This window comes from Heteronotia binoei, chromosome 8, assembly GCF_032191835.1.
Source record: "Heteronotia binoei isolate CCM8104 ecotype False Entrance Well chromosome 8, APGP_CSIRO_Hbin_v1, whole genome shotgun sequence".
NCBI classification, from domain to species: Eukaryota; Metazoa; Chordata; class Lepidosauria; order Squamata; family Gekkonidae; genus Heteronotia; species Heteronotia binoei.
Window position 1 is genome coordinate 103,582,844 of NC_083230.1, and position 20,563 is coordinate 103,603,406.

Below are 20,563 nucleotides of genomic sequence, written 5' to 3' on the forward strand. Positions count from 1 at the left end.
GGGGGAGGTTACAATTTCTGAAGCAATTCACTTCTACAATTAGGAGGAAAGGAGGGAGGTCCTCCTTGCATTCTCTATGTCTCTCAAACCTCACGGAGAGAGGAAAATGGAAGGATTCCATTTTCAAACCAAACTGGTGCCTGTACATTTATTGGGAACATATAACATTATCCACTAGATTTGAGTCCAGCAGCACTTTAGTTATTAACAAGACTTTCAGGGTATAAGCTCCTTTTGTCAACTTTGGCTCTTGAAAGCTTATACCATGAAAAATCTTGTTGGTGTCTCAGGTGCTACTGGACTTGAATCTAGCTATTGTACTGGAGACCAACATGGCTACCTTCTGAAAAACAGTACTATCTGTGGTCTCTGTGTCCTCTCATAATGTGGAACAGGCAGCTTTTCAACCCCACACTGGTTGATTAGGGCTCCCTGTGTTCTTCAAACCGGGAGGCAGGAGCTTGGAGATCCAACTTAACCAAATTGAGGAGAGGAAAGCTGCAGTCTGCTTGAGAAGTGAGGGAGAAGAATCACTCAGTGCACAGGGGACTTTGAAGACAGGAACACACAGGAAGTATACTGAATCAGACCATTGGTCCATCAAAATCAGTACTGTGTACTCTGCCCATCAGCAGTTCTTCAGGGTCTCAAGTGAAGGTCTATCACATCACCTAGCACCAGATCCTTTTAGCTGGGGATGCCAGGAATTTAAGCTGGGGATGCCAGGAATTAAGCTGGATCCTTTTAGCTGGATATGCCAAGAATTACGGGACCTTCTGCATGCCACGCAGATGCTCTACCACTGAGCCACAGCCTCTCTCCAACCAGCATGGAAGTAGGGGAGCTCTGATTTGCCTGGAGTGAAGTTTCTCCTCTCTTTCCCAGCAGCTTAAGCTTAATTTGGGGGAGGCTCCCATTCTCTGATCCTCTTCCAGGCAGGTTAATACAAAACTCCCCGACCAGCGCCTAAAATGGGAAGTAAATCTTGGGCTGTCCTCACAGCTCTCACATTGGGACATAAAAATAAAAGAGAGCTGGTCCAATTTCTATGCTCTGGCAACTTTAACTCCCACATAAAATTCTGGGGATTGTGGGCAGACGCATAAACCCAGCACATATGTACCACTGCTTTATTCCCTTTTCTCACCGATTAATCTTGCAGTGCAAATCACCTGCATGGCACAAACTGACAATGGATGCAGAGGACAACAGGAAAACAGGGCACAATTACAGTTACTCGATTGTCTGTGGTGGCCTGACTAGGCCACATGACCCTACTTACATCAACCCAATGTGGGTGCCTATCCGAGTATTTAAACCACCAGGGTTGATCTATCAGGATAACCACATCCAAAGGAATTCCGATTGCTGGAACTCTCCCTCCATTCAACATTTCATTTTAACTGTAGCTGCTTTAAAGCAGTTACTCTTGGTGTAACTATGGGAACGATGCCTTTTGCAAATGTCTTTACCACACTAACCATCCAGCTCTAATTGGTTAACTGTAGTTTTATTAAATGTACCCATTTTTTGACAGACAATATTGATAATGAGGTTAATTAAATCCTATTTTAGAAAATAAGTTTGTACTTTTTTTGTTTTGGGAGGCAAGGGAGATCAAAAGCAGACGAAAATTAACACCGGAAAAATGTACAATAGATAAAAATTTGCTACTGATCAATATTTGCATTGGATTTCCCTCTCACAGTCAAATTATCTTAGCAATGAAAAGAAGAGAAAAGCCTCTTCCCCAATGGAAAATAAATAAATATAATGAAAACATGCTAAAATACATTTGGACTGAAAGAATATGTTAATTAACTTGCAGCTTTAATATTCTCCCAGACTATCTGTTCTGATAATTTCATAATAAAAGGAGTTAACATTAAAGAAATCACTACAATAATTCAGTGATATGCATAAAATCCACAATACAAAAAAATAAAATCTGCCAAGGCTTTCTTTGCCCATTAGTACTTACTTTTTCATGAGCTCTGCAATTCTTTGGCATTCTTCCTTATCATAAAACCAAATTCCATAAATGGACACTGAAAATATACATTAAACACAAACCATGAACCATTCTCAGCATGGTGTTACTCTTACCAAATGAAGGTCAAAGTATTTTGCTTTTTACTTTGTGTGGCCTTAAACAGTTACATTTTTACTTAACCTGATTCTCCAACCATCCTTTCCTACATGTTTAAAGTGTTTATTGTACCACAAGCTTTCATGGGCTAGAACTCACCAGATACATGAAATGAAAACTCCAGCCAGCAGATAAATAAACTGGGGGTGGAGGGGGGAGCACAAAAAAGCAGAGTTCAAATGCCATCAGTTATAGTTTCTGATATATTTCTATGCAAAATTCAAAAGCAAACAAGATTGGCACACTCACAGCCTCTGTTTATTGTAACCATGGAAAAGACATTATCGTCTAGAGTTGTTATAAGTGGTCACTTGTGTAGAAAAGTCACACATTGTATTTATTGAATTTCATGGCCTATTAATTCCACTTTCTAGAATTTTCCCTCTCCTTGTGTGTATACCTACAAACTGAGGCTTCCTGACTGTGCATTCTCTAGCCTACAAAAGATTGTTACAAGTTGTTAAGGTGCAGTGAAGTTCCTTTTCCATTTTTTTTAACAACAGATGACTGCAGCTGCCCCCTCTCAAATTTTCTCCACCATACAAGTGATGCAATGGCCCTGCTCCCATCTGGATTAGGACTTCCCATTCTGCACCTACTGAACAGCCCTTTTGATGCACTTCATAGCCACTGGTTGTCAACCACAGTCTGATCAGAAAACTATAATTAGGTAATCAAAACTGTAGACTGAAATGCTAGTAAACGCAATTTTCTACCAGGATCCATCCCTATTGCACCAGCCCTGATTACGCTGCAACCTTGAATTCCAGATTCCTTCCCAGTTCCACCTTGATCAACCAAAATTCTGCTTGTCCTTGTTTTTACCCTTTGGCCTCATCCAAAAGTCCTGTCTTTTTGAAATCAACAGCTGTAAACTACGTAATTTCTACCTTGGTTGCTAAACTCTAGTTTAAAGTTTTGTATGAATAAGCAACGTCTTATCTACCTATATAAAGGGAGCTTTTCAGGGCACCTGTATTGTCTGATAGACCTATTTTGCCTTCTGTTAAATTCCTTGCAAGGTGTTGCGGAATTGAGGCTGGATTGAACGACAGTTCTCTGTGAAGCTTATGCTATTTCAATTCCTATAGTAAATTATCCTCTATAATTGTTCCCCAACAGTCTTTAGGACATTTCTGGTGATGTGACCTTCCTGATACAGATAACACTGCACATGTCATCCACCTCACATGACTTTTGGAATTTTTATATACTTTCGGATTCTAAATAGATTGGGTATCAGAACCTAGCTTTTTGGGACGCTAAGGCCCTGTTCACACAGCATGTTGAGTCCGTGTTAAACTGACCGGTTCTGTTCCAAATATCTTTGTTCCGGATAGTATCGATCAGACTGCCATACTGCAATTTAAATCACTCCGCGGTGAAACCGTCTTCTGCTGTCCACATGACGGCACCATGCAGTTTTTTCCTCCACCTATATGCACATTATGCGCATGTCATGCACATGTGCGTGTTATGCACATTCACATGCCATGCACATGCGTGCATTATGCGCATATGCTCATACATTAAAACATTATGTGGTTATGCAGTTATGCGCATATCGCTAAGTAGTAAAAAAAAATGGCGACTGTAAACCGGATATCTGAGGCTCCTTTTGCTCCTGGATAGCCTTCAGACATCTGGAAGTTGGTCAAGAACTATCCAAATGGGGAAACTATGAGGTAAAACCAGAGAACTCAAAAACCACCACAAAGGAGAAGGTAACAAAATACTCCTGTTCCAAGAATGACTGGGGGGGGGGCGCTACTACAAGTTAATACCGGGAGGCAGATGTTGCTGTCTAATCAGCCACTTTTAATCTGGTATGAAACAGCAGCGACAACGGATTATACTGTGTGTCTGAACAGCCCCTAAGTCAGCCTTGACTCTCTGAGTCAACATGGCTTAACTCAGCTTCCCTTGACCTTCTCGACTCCAAAAGACAGGACTGAGCTTCGTTGTGCATATTAGGAATGTATGTCAGATGCTCACAATAGAGTTTGTTGACAGTTACATTGGCTCCTATGGATAGGAAAAGGTACTTAGGGTCTGAATTTATTCCTGTTCCTTGTTCTGGAATGTCACCCTGTGTTATGGGACGTGACAAAATAACCAGGACACATCCTGTATAAAACCACAGTGAACTCTAATTGGGTATTTAATTAATTTGATTAATTTTGTATGCTGTATAATAGATTCTTATATGATTCTTACATTTGGGACTGAAGTTAAATAAATAAGACAATTGTCTCTCTTTCTTGATGCAACTGGTAAACCAGCTTCTCTCCTTCCCCAATGAAAATGGGAGTCCATTAACAGGTTCTTGCACTCTTCCGTTACACAACACAAGGAAAAACTAGCAGAAGAGTATCTTGCATTAAGGGAAGTAACTACAGAGCTATAGATCCATAAGATCCAATGCACATTTTTTATTATTGGTTATTTTTCTAGTGTTTCTGCAGTCCACTGGAAACTGAATATTGACTCTTGGTATGAGAATCTATTAACAGATCTTTTCTAAACAGAGTTACATTCTTCAAAGCCCACTGACTTCAGTGCATTTAAAAGGGTTTAACTCTGTTTTGGAATTGCGCTGTAACTCTAAGCGAGAGGCTTGGAACATGTGAAAAAAGTAGTCCTCATTCTAAAAAGGCAAATAGCAGCAATGTTTAAAATGCTTTACCCATTTTTGTAACGCGTTTTCTAATAGCCTCAAGGATTTGATATTACTTGTCTAAATAAAGCATTTAACACAATAGGTTGTAATAGCTCCAGAATTCCTGTACACATAATTCAAAAAGCACTGTTACTTTAGATTGTGCAAATATGTCTACATTTTATAGAGGGGAAAAAAAGGAAATTAAACCTTGAAGCATGGTAATATTACACAACTCAACAAACCCTACTTCAGCAACGTTTAATACAGAATCTACTGAACAGGGTAATGACAATGATTGTAGGACCTAAATTATGTATTTTCAAACAAAATGTGGAAATAGTAGCATTGCCAGGTCTGTGCTGGAAAATACCTGGAGACTTTGGGATGGATCCAGATGGTGGGGTTTAGGGAGGGGAGGGGACTCAGCATAGTACAATGCAATACAGTCCACCCTTCAAGTCAGCCATTTTTTCCAGGGGAGCTGATCTATACCAGCTGGAGATCAGTTGTAAAAGGAGATCTCCAGGCCCCACCTGGAGGTTAGCAACCTCTTTTCTGCTTCACAAAAGATGACTAATAGTAGAGGAACAGGACAGCCACTACTTTCACTCACATGAGATGGAGGTGGGGTCCCCAAGTTCTTTTGAGCCTACAGGCACGTCTTGAATTCTGACACAGTGTAGTCCGCGCGGCCACAAAATGGCTGCCACAGGAAGCAAGGCCAACTAAAAATGGCCACTGCAGCTTACCTTCAATTACACAGTGAGGATTAGGAATGCCAGGTGGGCCATGAGGATCCCCCAGAATTGCAGTTCACCTCCAGGCTACAGAGATCAGTTCCCTTGGAGAAAAAGGATGCATTGGAGGGTGGACTGTATGGCATTGTACTCCACTGAGGTCTCTGTCCTCTCCAGGCTCCACCCCCAAATCTCCAGAAGTTTCCCAACCTGGGCCTGGCAACCCTACTGGGATCTCACGAGCAGCAACATTTTAAAAAATCTTCACAGCCAATTAAATTTCCAATGGCCAATCGGAAGCCTTGCTGGGCAAAAGCCCCACCTGGCCCCGCCCACTTTCTAAAAACAACTGATGAGACCAAGAAAGGTGTTAGAGGGCACCACAGCACCCACAGGCATCACAGTGGAAGAGACAAACCTAAATGAGATGATCAAGTCTATGCTAATCTGAACAGCAGCTTCTGAACACAAAGGAGGCATGACTACAATTCAAGAGTATTATTAACCACCTCCTGCTACTCATATCATTAAAAATAATTGTTGCCCTGACCTGGATAGCCTAGGCAAGCCCAATTTTGTCAGATCCTGGAAGCTAAGCAAGGTCAACTCTGGCAAGTACTTGGATGGGAGATCTCTTTGGAATACCAGAAGTCAATAGGGTAGGGGCAGGCTTTATTCAGTCACCTCTCTGAATATCCTCCAGGTCCCCAATAGGGGTCAGTCATCAGAGGTTGCCATGACTTCCAGGTCTGCGCACACACACATACATGCACATAAACTAAAAATATATATATATATATATCAGAGTGCTAGTTTACACTGCCCAAATTTCTCTAGGGTCTATATGGGGCTCACTTACAAGAATGAATAATCCAGGGTGAAATTACAAGGAAATGTGAAGATACAAACTCATGGTTCTCAAAGAGGCTGTAGTTCAGCAGAAAACCATATGCTGTGCATGAATGAAATCACAACTGAAAATGCGCTATCTAAAAATGAGAAGAGTTTTACCCCCTATCTTTGTACTAACTTTTTTGTTTTGTTGGTGCTTACTATGAACTTCCTGCACCTGAGAACTGCAACTCAATTTTTGATATTCTTCCTTTTCTTTCATAGATGCTGGATTTGTGTGGCTGTATCCCCGCACACTCTGAAAAATCTTATAAGCGTCAAATCTGGGAGTGAGGAACAGATGCTATACCCAAATATGGAATTGTAAACAGCCCAGTTCCAGGACTTAATGTGTATATTGTCGCAACAGCTAATATTTGTAATTAAAAACTTTCTTTAGGAACATCTCGCAGTAAGGATGACATCGAGTTGGTTAAGGAAGGCCAAGAGGGAAAGGAAAAGGCAGTGTGAGGCTTTGTTCAGATGAGTCGCAGCAAATTTAAGTGAAGTACAGGCTTTTCATGAGATGAAAATGGAATGGAAGGAGCGCTGCATTTGGTACAACGCCGCAGGGCCTATAAGACAGATAAACTGCCAAGCATATGGAAGAGGTCAGAACTCCCATCCAGAGAGATCTGTTACCTCTCTCTCCCCTTCTCTCTCTCCCTGGGGCAGCAGTATAGAAATTGCAAGGACCATCTTAGAAATTGTATTGCTGAAATTGTTTTAAACTTGATATATTTTAATCTTATATACGTTTAATTTATTATGTGTTGGAACCTGCTCTGAGTCCTACATTAGTGGGGGAGAGCAGGATATAAATTGAATATAACAACAATAGTGAAACATCATGGAATGCAGTACAGTCGCCTTCTCACGCAAGTCCTGCTGCTAATTTCTACCAATACTCAGCTAGAGGAACTGCTTTATCTAGAAGAGTTCTTTATCCTGTCATCACTGACCATGAGTGCATTTCATTTTACTGATCTTACCAAACTTTCTTTAGATTATTTAGACAAAGGGTGTCAAACTCATTTTATATGAGGGCCGGATCTGACATAAAAAAGACCTTGTTGGGCCAGGCCTCGTCTGGTTGGGCTGTGCCATATCAGGTCGGGCCATGTCTGTATCTATTTAAAATTAGGTAGCAGAGATATAAATTTTATAAAGAACACAGACACAAATATATATTTTTTAAAAAACTTAAAACATGCTTAAAACGTTAGCACTCATTGGTTTTAAAGGTGCTTTATTTGTATTTCTCCCATGGGAACTGGGCAAAGGAAGCTCTGGCTCTTTCCTTCCTTCCCCAAGAGAGGAGCCTCAATCAATGGATATAATAAAGGTTTTGTTCTGTAGCTCCTGTGCAATTGAGCAACCCTTGCAAAGCAAGCTGTGATGCAGAAGGAAGCAAGATATAGGGAGAAGGAAGCAGCCAGTTGCTCGGGGGCCTGATAGGAGCCCTCTGGAGGCCTGATTCGGCCCCCAAACTGCAGGTTTGATACCCCTGATTTAGACAATCTGTTTCCTCTGTTTGAACAAGCCCTTTTCCCTTAGAAGAAAAAAATCTATTCTCCTGAAAGTTTTTTTTTTAATTGCAATTTTAAAACATCTGAAACTGAAAGTGGTGTTTAATTCCAGATCTGTAACACAAGGATGTTTTCGGCATTTTTCTTCAAAAACCAGGACCTTTAATATCTGAGACAAATGCAACTATATGAAATGTGCTGAATTCCCTATGTTAAAAAACAACGGCCTGTTAACTTACTTTTTTACCTTTTTAAAGGGAATTTTAGTTTTGCATTTCATTGTGCTGTTTTTCTTGGGTTTTACCACTGTGAGAAGTTCCTCACGTTGCTACTTCAGTGAACAACGAATAATATATATACTACTGTGTACTGGCTTGGGTGTCTTTGAACACCATATTGCAGTTTGGCATCACATGGTTCAAAACCAAGCGATCAAGCATGGCATGTATACTCAGTGGTTTCTTGTTAAAACCATTTTTGTTCACAAGCTGTTGCCTATCATGGTTGATTAGGCCCCAACTGCACACATAGTTCATTGTATTAGGCTAAAGCTCTGATATACTTACACTGCTTCATGTCTAGTATCTTCCCGGATGTCAAAAGGACTAAACTGAACTGAGCAGACTGAAAACTACATCTCACAGGAAGTAACTTTGTACTACTGAGTACACCAAGTGTTTTTAAAAGCCTCTCCCATCTTAGGGCTATTTCCAGCAAAAATGGCTTAGTTTGGGGGAAATGCTGCATGAGGACCTATTGACAGATGGAAATGGCACAAGGTGGGGAGATCCACTAGTTCCCAAACAACACCCTAGATTTTGTAGATAGATCCAAGTGGGCAGTTGTGTTGATCTGAAGCAGTAGAACAAAGTAGGAGTCAAGTTGCACCTTTAAGACCAACAAAGTTTTATTCAGAATGTAAGCTTTCGTATGCAGGCATACTTCTTTAAATTTTGACGGTGCTTTTGACGGTGCGTCACTGATACCAGTGCGCAGAGTCAGGAGCTTGGGAGTGCTACTGGAGTCTTCCTTGACAATGGAGGCCCAGATAGCAGCCACTGCCAAATCCGCCTTTTTCTATCTTAGGCAGGCGAGGCAGTTGGCTCCCTTCCTGGAGCGCAATGACCTGGCAACAGTGATCCATGCAACGGTCACCTCGAGGCTAGACTACTGTAATGCCCTCTACATGGGGCTGCCCCTGTGCCGAACCCGGAAGCTGCCGCTAGTGCAGAATGCAGGAGCCAGACTGCTATTGGGCCTACCTCGGTGGGAACATGTGCAGGCTGGGCTGCGGGAGCTGCATTGGCTGCCAGTTATTTACCGAGTTCGTTACGAGGTGCTGGTTATTACCTTTAAAGCCCTATATGGCCGAGGACCTGTTTACCTTAGGGACCGCCTCTCTCCATACGTTCCCCAGAGAGCACTGCGATCCAGCTCACAAAATCTTCTGGAAGTACCTGGGCCAAAGGAGGCCAAACTAAAAATAACCAGAGAACAGGCCTTCTCTGTAAAAGCACCCCAGTGGTGGAACCAGCTGCCGGAAGAGGTGCGGGCCCTACGGGACATTAGCCAATTCCGTGGGGCGTGCAAAACCGCCCTCTTCCGGCTAGCCTTCCAAGATGAAACCTGAAATGAACATCATGCCATCAATAACATCAACAACCGAGTTAGCAATAAGATAAGATTATTTTAGATTGATTTTAGATTTTTATTATGTAAATTTAATGGTAAATTTTAAATGGTACAGAAATGTACAATTGTTTTATTGTTTAATATGGCTTTTGCCACACTCTGTAAGCCGCCCTGAGCCTGCCTCGGTGGGGAGGGCGGGGTATAAATAAAATTTTATTATTATTATTATTATTAAATGAAGGGACAGATTTTGGGTTGCATGGACTAATCAGAAAGTTACTTGGATGATCTGTACCCTACACGGTTGCTCAAATGATTCCTTGGAAAAGGGCAGAACGTATCTTGTTTCCTAGCTGTCCAAACAGATTGTATCATGGCTGTAACACCATTCTCAATAACTCTGGCCCTCCTCTTTTTGCTGAACCAACAACTGTTAATTAAAACAGCAGAAAGAGAATGAGGGTAGCACAGCTTTTAAGATTCTTACTTGGGAACAGGAAGTCTTCAGCCCGGGAGTCATTAGATAGCCGTAGGCAGCCCACCATGCCTCAGCCCCATCACCCCTAATTGTAAAATAATGACAGGTCATGAAATAGCATGACGCAAAAACATCCAAAATGCAGAGTGATTACCATCTGCGCAAAACTTTCTGAAATGACAGAGCTGCCAGTGATAAGATTTCTGCTATATAACTTAAAATCTCCTACCAGAAACTTTTTTTAAAATGTACTATATATTAAGTCTTCTCATTTCCTCCAGCATGCTAAAAGGATAAAAATAAGGCTCCAACCGATTTTTTAAAAGTCAGAACAAATCATGACACCCCTCCTGCTTATGGTAAACAAGATTGGAGACATCTGGAAATATAACTGCAATGGACATGATTTAACTCAAGAAAGAACTAGAATTGGGCACTCCACAAAATCTGCACGGAACACAGAGCAGAACGCAGGGGGTTCTTCATCCTATGACCAAATGATGTGCTTTGGACCAGAATGTTGTGCAATCCTCTCTGGTTCTCACCACTCTGAACAATTTAGTGTCATCCGCAAACTTGGCCACTTCACTGCTCACTTCCAACTCTAAATCATTTATGAACAAGTTAAAGAGCAGGGCTCGGTACTGGGTCCCATGCTCTTTAACTTGTTCATAAATGATTTAGAGTTGGGAGTGAGCAGTGAAGTGGCCAAGTTTGCGGATGACACTAAATTGTTCAGGGTGGTGAGAACCAGAGAGGATTGTGAGGAACTCCAAAAGGATCTGTTGAGGCTGGGTGAGTGGGCGTCAACGTGGCAGATGCGGTTCAATGTGGCCAAGTGCAAAGTAATGCACATTGGGGCCAAGAATCCCAGCTACCAATACAAGTTGATGGGGTGTGAACTGGCAGAGACTGACCAAGAGAGAGATCTCGGGGTCGTGGTAGATAACTCACTGAAAATGTCAAGACAGTGTGCGTTTGCAATAAAAAAGGCCAACGCCATGCTGGGAATTATTAGGAAGGGAATTGAAAACAAATCAGCCAGTATCATAATGCCCCTGTATAAATCGATGGTGCGGTCTCATTTGGAGTACTGTGTGCAGTTCTGGTCGCCGCACCTCAAAAAGGATATTATAGCATTGGAGAAAGTCCAGAAAAGGGCAACAAGAATGATTAAAGGGCTGGAACACTTTCCCTATGAAGAAAGGTTGAAACGCTTGGGACTCTTTAGCTTGGAGAAACGTCGACTGCGGGGTGACATGATAGAGGTTTACAAGATAATGCATGGGATGGAGAAAGTAGAGAAAGAAGTACTTTTCTCCCTTTCTCACAATACAAGAACTCGTGGGCATTCGATGAAATTGCTGAGCAGCCAAGTTAAAACAGATAAAAGGAAGTACTTCTTCACCCAAACGGTGATTAACATGTGGAATTCACTGCCACAGGAGGTGGTGGCGGCCACAAGCATGGCCACCTTCAAGAGGAGTTTGGATAAAAATATGGAGCAGAGGTCCATCAGTGGCTATTAGCCACAGTGTGTGTGTATATATAAAAATTTTTGCCACTTTGTAACACAGAGTGTTGGGCTGGATGGGCCATTGGCCTGATCCAACATGGCTTCTCTTATGTTCTTATGAGCAAGGCAAAGGTGAAAGTTTGCTGCAGACAGCATGAGCTTTATTGCCCAAAGCAGGAAGGAAGCCTAAACCAAAAGCCTTTATAGCCCTTTAGGGAAAAGCTGTAGCTTAGTGGCAGAGCCTCTGTTTGGCATACAGAAGATCTCAGGTTCAATCCCCAGCATCACCAGTTAAAAGGACCAGGCAATACGTGATGTGAAAGACCTCAGCCTGAGACCTTGGACAGCTGCTGCCAGTCTTAGTAGACAATACTGATTTTGATGGACCAGTGGTCTGATTCAGTATAAGGCAGCTTCGTGTGTTCATGAGTCAAGGTAGGTATTTATTTATTTATTCATTGGCCCTCCCCACTAAAGCAGGCTCATATATCACCTACTCTACTCTAGTCAGTTGGTACAAGGAAGCAACTTTGGTGAATGTTGCCAATTTCCTTGCAGTTACTCTTTGACCAGACTAAGGTGGCGGCATTTCTCATCTCAGCACTGCAAAACTCCTAACATTGCGCACTATTCAAATGAACAACAAAAGTGAACATTTTGATCAGGCTTTCATCTTTCCACAAAGTGTCAAGTCCACCAACACAGCCTATTACAAGGAAGTCCTATGTGATTCCTAATTGGGCATGCGTACATTTAGCTGGATCAGTGTTACCTGTACAAAGGTAACGTGTGCAAAACTGGAGCGACATTCTCCTCATGACAAGTTATGGATTAGTATTTAAGACAGAGCAGAAATCGTTCTTTAATCCGGAAAATCTGCTTTGACTTCCGATTTGAAGTAGGAAGATGTATAAGTCTGCGTAACAGTGTTTATCTTGTCTAATTGAGTCCCGGCTGCTCGCATTAAACAGAAATGATGATCCAAACGACAACACGATCATAGTCTTAGAAAGACAAAGCCACACTTTAATCAAATGCATTAATAATGGAAGTAACTTGGATCTTCAGCAGTATCTTGAGCACTAGGGTAGCATTTGACACTAGTTAGGAATGCACATTTACAGGAAGACAGCCTCCTGGCTGAACAAGACACTAATCAGATCTAAGTTCTGAAGATTAAATTTATTAATGTTTCGCATAAAACTTGAACATAAAGCAAAAGCCACACAGTCACTGACACATGCTGCTTCTGAATGATTTATAATTCGAGGAGCGCAAACACACACACACGAATCAGTATTTTCACCCATCCTCTGAGATCAGTTTATGGAGCCATTTACAATCTTAGATTAATTTCACTGGAAAGGTTGCATAGTTAAAGGGTAGACTGCATTCCTTTCCTTTTAAGGGGATGCTATCCTGCACTTTATTTTTTTTTTAATTGCTGGAAAAATATCTGAAGCTTGCTTTCAGCCCTTTCACCAGAACAGACGCTTTAAAAAGGAATCACACGGCATACACATAAAGGAGTCTAAATATGCATTGCGTGATCTAAGCTGCCATATATCTAATGCCAGTTTGTAACAATACTGAATAGGTCCTCGTTAAAAATATATATATGCTTCGTGTCTTTGGAAAAGAAGTTTTCAGGCTGGGTGAAGGCCATCGGTCCTAGCACCCCTCTGGAAGCCCGTCTTCCGCCAAACATAAAGGGACGTTATCAGAAACTTGTGGGGGTGGTGATGAATGAAAACCAGAGACCTCCATGACTCAGGGAGGTGATGAACTGACAGGCAGATGGAGCCCATTATCTTCACTGCTCAATCCAAGTTTTCCTGTAAAACTATTGGGGGCGGAGAGAGCTTCTGAGCAAACACAAGGCAGAGACAGCAAGAAAAAGACTCTGAGGAAGAACAGAAAAGGGAAAGGGCAATGAAAGAGCTGCCGCTTGGACTTCAAGGCAGTAAGAAATAAGTTTCCTAAAAAGTTCACCCTTTTAGGGTTCAGTTACAGACGTTTACTGCCTCCCCTGGCTATTAGGCTCAATTCCTTTTAAAGCTGCGGTGCACCTGACAAGCAAGAGTTCTGCTATTTTAATCTGAGTTCTGCAATGTTCTTTGGAAGAACAGGATGTTCCAGACAATTGTTCGGCAAGCAACTTCGGCATATCGTCCTCTCCCTACGCACCTGGCAGCGGAACCCAGTGTGAAGTATACGGGCAAGGTGATCCATGAAACCCAGCTCAGTTGCTTCTACATTCCACCAGGAGGTAAGGACCCAAGGCTATGAGATGTACACACAACTGTTCTAATAAAAACGGGAACACTAGTATATTGTGGCATCTGAGAAAAGATTAGCAAAAATTGGAGAGGGGGGGAACTGCAGGTAAAGTATTACAAAAATCTGGTTTCTAACTATAAGAGAAAAAGATTTATAGAACTGAGAATTCCAAATGAGATATGCAGTTTCAGCAAGTATTTCAAGCACCTAATTAATATTAAGGCACTTCCATTTAGTATATTTAAGGAGAAAAGTTATCGCTTTCAAATAGGCTGCCAGAGCTGGAAAGGGTATACTAAAATAAATGCTGGCAAAGAGAACCCTTACTAGGGTTCAGAGTCAACTTTGTATATATGCTTTAAATTCTTTAATTACCATAAGACCTAACTTTCTTAGCGCCATGCCAATTGTTCAGTAGTCGGTATTTTTCACTGCCACAAAGTAGCTTGGCTGTTATTTTGGGAGCTGCCGGAGCTGAGGCCCTTCTTCCTTCAAACCAGCTTCAAGGCTGCAATTGTGAACCCCCTTACGTGTATTTTTAGAGCCTCTCTGAAATCAGCAACACCTAATCATGAGGGATTTGGCAGAGGACTGCAGTTTCAGATTGCGGTAGCAAGACAGATGTGTATGCAGTTTTTGTTTTCTGGTCTCTCGCATTTAGGGATTCTGAATACGCACACACACACGGTTAAACATCTTGACGGTTTTTGCCTGTTTTCGCACAATTAGAATACACAGCCTCCGTTAAAGGGTATACTGTAGTGGGATGGAACAGGAGGATATACCCACTTGAAATCCTTCCTTTTTTATCTGTCCTCACCTTCCACTAATACGTTTTCCTTCAAGTATGGTCCATCTTATCTTGAAAAGATATCCAGACTCCCCACCGTTGACAGTGTGCTATCTGCATGTTCGTTGCCGAAAGACTAGTGTGTTACTTGTGTCGAAACTCCATAAATGGGACTCTCTGGTACCGTATTACATGATGCACTAATTGCTTTCTGAAATTCCACTGACACCAGAAAGCTCAAACAGTATCCATTACAACGGGGACTGCCAAACTCCAGGTGGCATCCAAAAATCTCCCGCTATTACAGCTGATCTCCAGACAATCAAGATGAGTTCCCCAAGAGAAAACAGCTGCTTTGGAGAGTGGTCTATATGGCATTACCCATAGCTGTGGTCTCTCCCCTCCTCTCCCCAAACCCCACCCCACCAAATCTCCAGCTATTTCCCAACTCAGACTTGGCAACCTTAATTATAACACTCTTCCCATACTGGAGAACCATTCAAAGCAAAATCAGCAGCAGCCGTTGCCAGCCCACATAGCATTGTTATCTTAGGCACTTGAGCCCCTCTCTTCTCACTCTGCATAGTTTTACTCTGATATAATATTGAACATTAACCCCGATGTACACTGAACCCACTACAGGACAGAATTACAGGTTAACAGCCTATTGAAATTAGATAGTTAAACAGTGCTATCGATGCAATGAACATGAATTTGAGATAACTTAGGAGGATGGTGGAAGATAGAAGGGCCTGGTATGATGTGGTCCATGGGGTCGCGAACAGTCAGACTCGACTGTGCGACTGAACAACAACAACACACTTCTGCAAGAGAAAAAGGGAGGTATGCAGCTCATCAGTTATGAAAAATATGAAGAATTCTGCAAGAAAAATCCAAACAGCACAAACGCCAAAGCTTACAGAGCCAAACCTATTGGTTCATCTAGCTCAATACTGTGTCTACAGCTCCCCAGAAAATACTTCTAAGCTGGCCTCGGATTCAGCAGGAGCTCAGAGGAGCACAGCCCCTGAACCTTTCTGAGGGTTCCCCCTCCTCCTTCCCACCTTGCTTACTGAATAGTAGGTGCAGCTGCATAACAATCTCTGGATGAGCTACACCACCTATTTTTCTACAAAATGACCCCTGCTTCTAAGCCCTGCTATTTGGGATACTTTACCCAGACATGCTGGGTGTTGAACTTGGGGCCTTCTGCATGCAAAGCATGTGGCTGCCACTGAGTTACAGCCCTTCTCCATGAAGGCTAATTCATTTGATAGCTACTGTCGGCAACAACGAATTTACTGCAAAGGATACTGTGATACAGACATGACACATGCTTTATGTACACTGATTTTGGCATTTATCTCAATATACAGCTTTGTCTAAAAAAAGAAGAAGATGACGACTGCTGGAGTTAAAGGCTGTGTATGCAGACTGTACAAATTTCTGCTTAAAAAGAGTCTTTTCATCTATTAACATTATTCAGTCCTGTGTCTCCTGAGAATGGTATAGGAGTCTTGTAGAGGGAAACAGGCTGAAAACAAGGATCAAACAAGAAAAGAATAAATGCATCACATCAGTTCCAAGCCATGAATTAAGTCATCTAGCTATTCTGTATATAAATATGCCAGATTTGTGGCAGCTACACTGGATCAGTCATAAGCGTTGGAGTCAATAAGGTTGGGCTTGACAGGTGTGCTGGCTCAGCTTTATTAATCCTGAATGCCTAATAGATGCATTTAATATATAAAGACAGAGTGCAGGCTTTATGAGCTATGTAGAGCTGTTTCCTAAGAACATAAGAGAAACCATGTTGGATCAGGCCAATGGCCCATACGGTTCAACACTCTGCGTCACACTGTGGCCAAAACCCAGGTGTCATCAGGAGGTTCATCAATGGGGCCAGAACTACAGAAGCCCTCCCACTGTGCCCCCTGAAGCACCAAGAATACAAAGCATCATTACCCCAGACAGAGTGTTCCATTTTAAACCTTGTGGCTAATAGCCACTGATGAATCTCTGCTCCATATGTTTATCCAACTCCCCTTGAAGCTGTCTATGCTTGTAGCCACTACCATTTCCAGTGGCAGTGAACTCTATGTGTTAATTACTCTTTGGGTAAAGAAGTAATTCCTTTTATTTGTTCTAAACCTACTGCTCATCAATTTCATTGAGTGCCCATGAGTTCTTGTATTGTGATCAGGGGAGGGACGGTGGCTCAGTGGTAGAGCATCTGCTTGGGAAGCAGAAGGTCCCAGGTTCAATCCCTGGCATCTCCAAAAAAGGGTCCAGGCAAATAGGTGTGAAAAACCTCAGCTTGAGACCCTGGAGAGCCGCTGCCAGTCTGAGAAGACAATACTGACTTTGATGGACCAAAGGTCTGATTCAGTATAAGGCAGCTTCATATGTTCATATGTGAGAAAGGGAGAAAAGTACTTCTTTCTCTACCTTCTCTATCCTACGCATTATTTTGTAAATCTCTGTCATGTCACCCCTCAATTGTCATTTCTCCAAGCTAAGGAGCCCTAACCTCTTTAACCTTTCTTCATAGGGAAAGTATTCCGTCCTGTTAATAATTTTAGTTGCCCCTTTTTTATACCTTTTCCAATGCTGTAATATCTTTTTTGAAGTGCTGTGACCACAACTGCACAAAGTATCCCAAATGAGGCTGCACCATTGATTTATACAGGGGCATTACTGGCTGACTTGTTTTCAATTCTCTTCCAAATAAGCACCAGCATTGCTTTTTTAAATTGCAGTTGCACACTGAGTCAACATTTTCAGTGCATTATTTACCATGACTCCAAGATCTCTCTCCTGGCCAGTTACTGCCAGTTTGGACCCCATCAACATGTATTTGGAGTAGAGATTTTTGGCTGTGCTCACTTGCCCACATTGAACCTCATTTGCCATGATGATGTCCATTGGTCCATCCTCAACAGATCCTTCTGGAGAGTCTCACAATCCTCACTGGTTTTCACCACCCTGAGGATCATCTGTGAACTTAGCCACTTCACTGTTTACTCTTAATTTCAAATCATTAATGAACAAATTAAAAAGCACCAGACCTAGTACCAAGCCCTGCGGTACCCCACTGCTTACCGCCTTCCACTGTGAAAACTGCCCAATTATATTCACTCACTGCTTTCTGTCAATTAACCAGTTTTTGATCCACAAGAGGACTTGTCCTCTTATCCCTTGACTGATGAGTTTACTTTCGAGCCTTTGATCAGGAACATAAGAACATAAGAGAATTATTGGGATCAGGCCAATGGCCAATGGCCCATCCAGTCCAACACTCTGTGTCACACAGTGGCCAAAAAACCCCCCCAGGCACCATCAGGAGGTCTACCAATGGGGCCAGGATACTAGAATCCCTCCCACTGTGTCCCCCACCAAGTACCAAGAATACAAAGCATCACTGCCCCAGACAGAGAGTTCCAATAATATGCTGCGGCTAATAGCCACTGATAGGCCTCTGCTCCATATGTTTATTCAATCCCCTCTTGAAGCTGTCTATGCTTGTAACCGCCACCACCTCCTGTGGCAGTCAATTCCATGTTAATCACCCTCTGGGTGAAGAAGTACTTCCTTTTATCCGTTCTAACCCGACTGCTCAGCAATTTCATTGAATGTCCACCAGCTCTCGTATTGTGAGAAAGGGAGAAAAGTACTTCTTTCTCTACCTTCTTTGCCAAAAGATCTTTAGAAGTCTAGGTAAAGACTGTTTCCTATGCTAAGTTTCTTCTCAAACCTTTGACTCTCTAGCAAACCAACTGGTTTTAGACCTCTATTCTAGCTACAACCAAAGTAACTTAATTTAATTATGTACCTGGTGGTGCAGACTGCCATCTACTTGCTGCTGCTTAAGATGACCCCATAGGATTTTCAAATGTGGCAAATGTACACAGATTCCTGGGCGAATGATGCAGAAAGGCTTCCCTTAAAAGCAACCTACAGGTCTGCGATATTCAAACCCAACAATTCCATAACACAATTCGCCCAATAAAATCATGCTGTTTGAATCAGTGGGGTGAAGGAGATTTCCTGTGCAGAGAAATTATACTAGTGACCCATTCTGAAATACAGAATGTTTTGCCTCCCAAAAGCAAAACTCCCTTCATGTTAAAAATAATCATTTTAGTTTCCTTGGGTAGCTATTGACGTACGCATACCATGAAGTCAAGCTGCTTTCAAATATTGTTTAACAGAACACTGTGGTTATCAACATACTTAACGGATTTTATTTAGTTGATCATTCTTTCTACTTGAATTTCAAAATTCTCTTACAGCTGAGATTGTGTTTAAACACAAGTGCTCATTTTTATATTATACAGAATAGCAACCAGGCAGCTTAGCCAGCATTAAAATGTATTCAGAAAATGAGTTACTCAAAATAATATATAATAGAAAACAGTTTATAGTTATTTGAGTAACTTAAGTACTAGCCAATTTAATAAAAGCACTGAAAAAGGTAATTTTCTTTCAGTAAGCACTAATTTTACTTTTAGCCTGTGGTTGGCTAGACCAAGCAAATAGCTATTATTGAATCTACTCTTGATTGCAGAAGGGGGGAGAATGAAATGTTTGCCCCAACAATGGAGCTGCTTTTGACTAAAGATTTGAATTTGAGAGGAAAAATCATTCATTAAAAGGAAATATGGAAATATCACGTGAAGAGGAAGGGGGCTGTGGTTCAGTGGTAAAGTGTCTGCTTTGCATGCAGAAGGTCTCAGGTTTAATTCATGACATTTCCAGTTTGAAGAATAACATAACATTCCTCTACCCCAGGGGTGGCCAACAGTAGCTATCCAGATGTTTTTGCCACAACTCCCATCAGCCCCAGCCATTGTCCATGCTGGCTGGGGCTGATGGGAGTTGTAGGCAAAAAACATCTGGAGAGCTACCATTGGCCACCCCTGCTCTACCTCAAACCCTTGAGAGCCTCTGTCAGTCAGAGCAGAGAATAGTGACTCTGACAGATCACTGGTCTGATTCAGTGTAAAGCAGTATAATGCAGCTTGATCAGTGTAAGGCGGTATAATGAGCCAGTTTGACGTAGTGGTTAAGTGCGTGGATTCTTATCTGGGAGAACCGGGTTTGATTCCCCACTCCTCCACTTGCAGCTGCTGGAATGGCCTTGAGTCAGCCATAATTCTGGCAGAGGTTGTCCTTGAAAGGGCAGCTGCTGTGAGAGCCCTCTCAGCCCCACCCACCTCACAGGGTGTCTGTTGTGGGGGGAGAAGATATAGGAGATTGTAAGCTGCTCTGAGTCTCATTTCAGGGAGAAGGGTGGGGTATAAATCTGCAGTTCTTCTTCTTCTTCTTCTTCTTCTTCTTCTTCTTCTTCTTCTTCTTCTTCTTCTTCTTCTTCTAATGTAGTTTGAACACATGAAGCTCTGGTATACTGAATCAGACCACTGGTCTATCAAGGTCATTCTTCTCAACTCTGACTGGCAACAGCTCTCCAGACTCTCAAACAGAGGCTTTTCATGTCACCTACTGCCTGATCATCTTAACTGGAGATGCTAGGGATTGAACCTGGGACCTTGTGCATGTTCTATCACTAGGCCATGGTGGTGGAAAGTGCAGCTGACGTGTGGTGACCCCGTGAGGTTTTCAAAGCAGGAGACATTCAGAGCTGGTTTACCATTGCCTGCCTCCACATCACAATCCTGGTATTCCTCACAGGTCTCCCATCCAAATACTAGGACCTGGCAACCGGCAAGGAAATCCTGGGTCCATTTTGGGATCATCTACCTGGAAATGATGTCATGTTGCCAGTGGCGGGGATGGGGGGAATAATGCTGTAGTTTTGGGGCAAAACTGTATGGTTTGTAGCTGATTTTACCATAGAGTTCTGCTAAAAAAATAGAGCATCGCCACACAACGTCAGTGC

The 20,563-nt window shown here is 42.2% G+C and overlaps 1 protein-coding gene across 4 annotated transcripts in view; it reads right to left on the minus strand.

Moving 5' to 3' along the window:
• The window catches only part of DCP1B (decapping mRNA 1B), a 70,115-nt gene that overhangs the window by 34,666 nt on the left and 14,886 nt on the right, over positions 1–20,563 (minus strand). For all 4 annotated transcript variants that reach the window (XM_060245784.1, XM_060245783.1, XM_060245785.1 and 1 more), the window contains exon 4: positions 1,982–2,048. In XM_060245784.1, the coding sequence (XP_060101767.1) occupies positions 1,982–2,048 (67 nt within the window). The remainder of the gene's footprint in view (positions 1–1,981; positions 2,049–20,563) is intronic.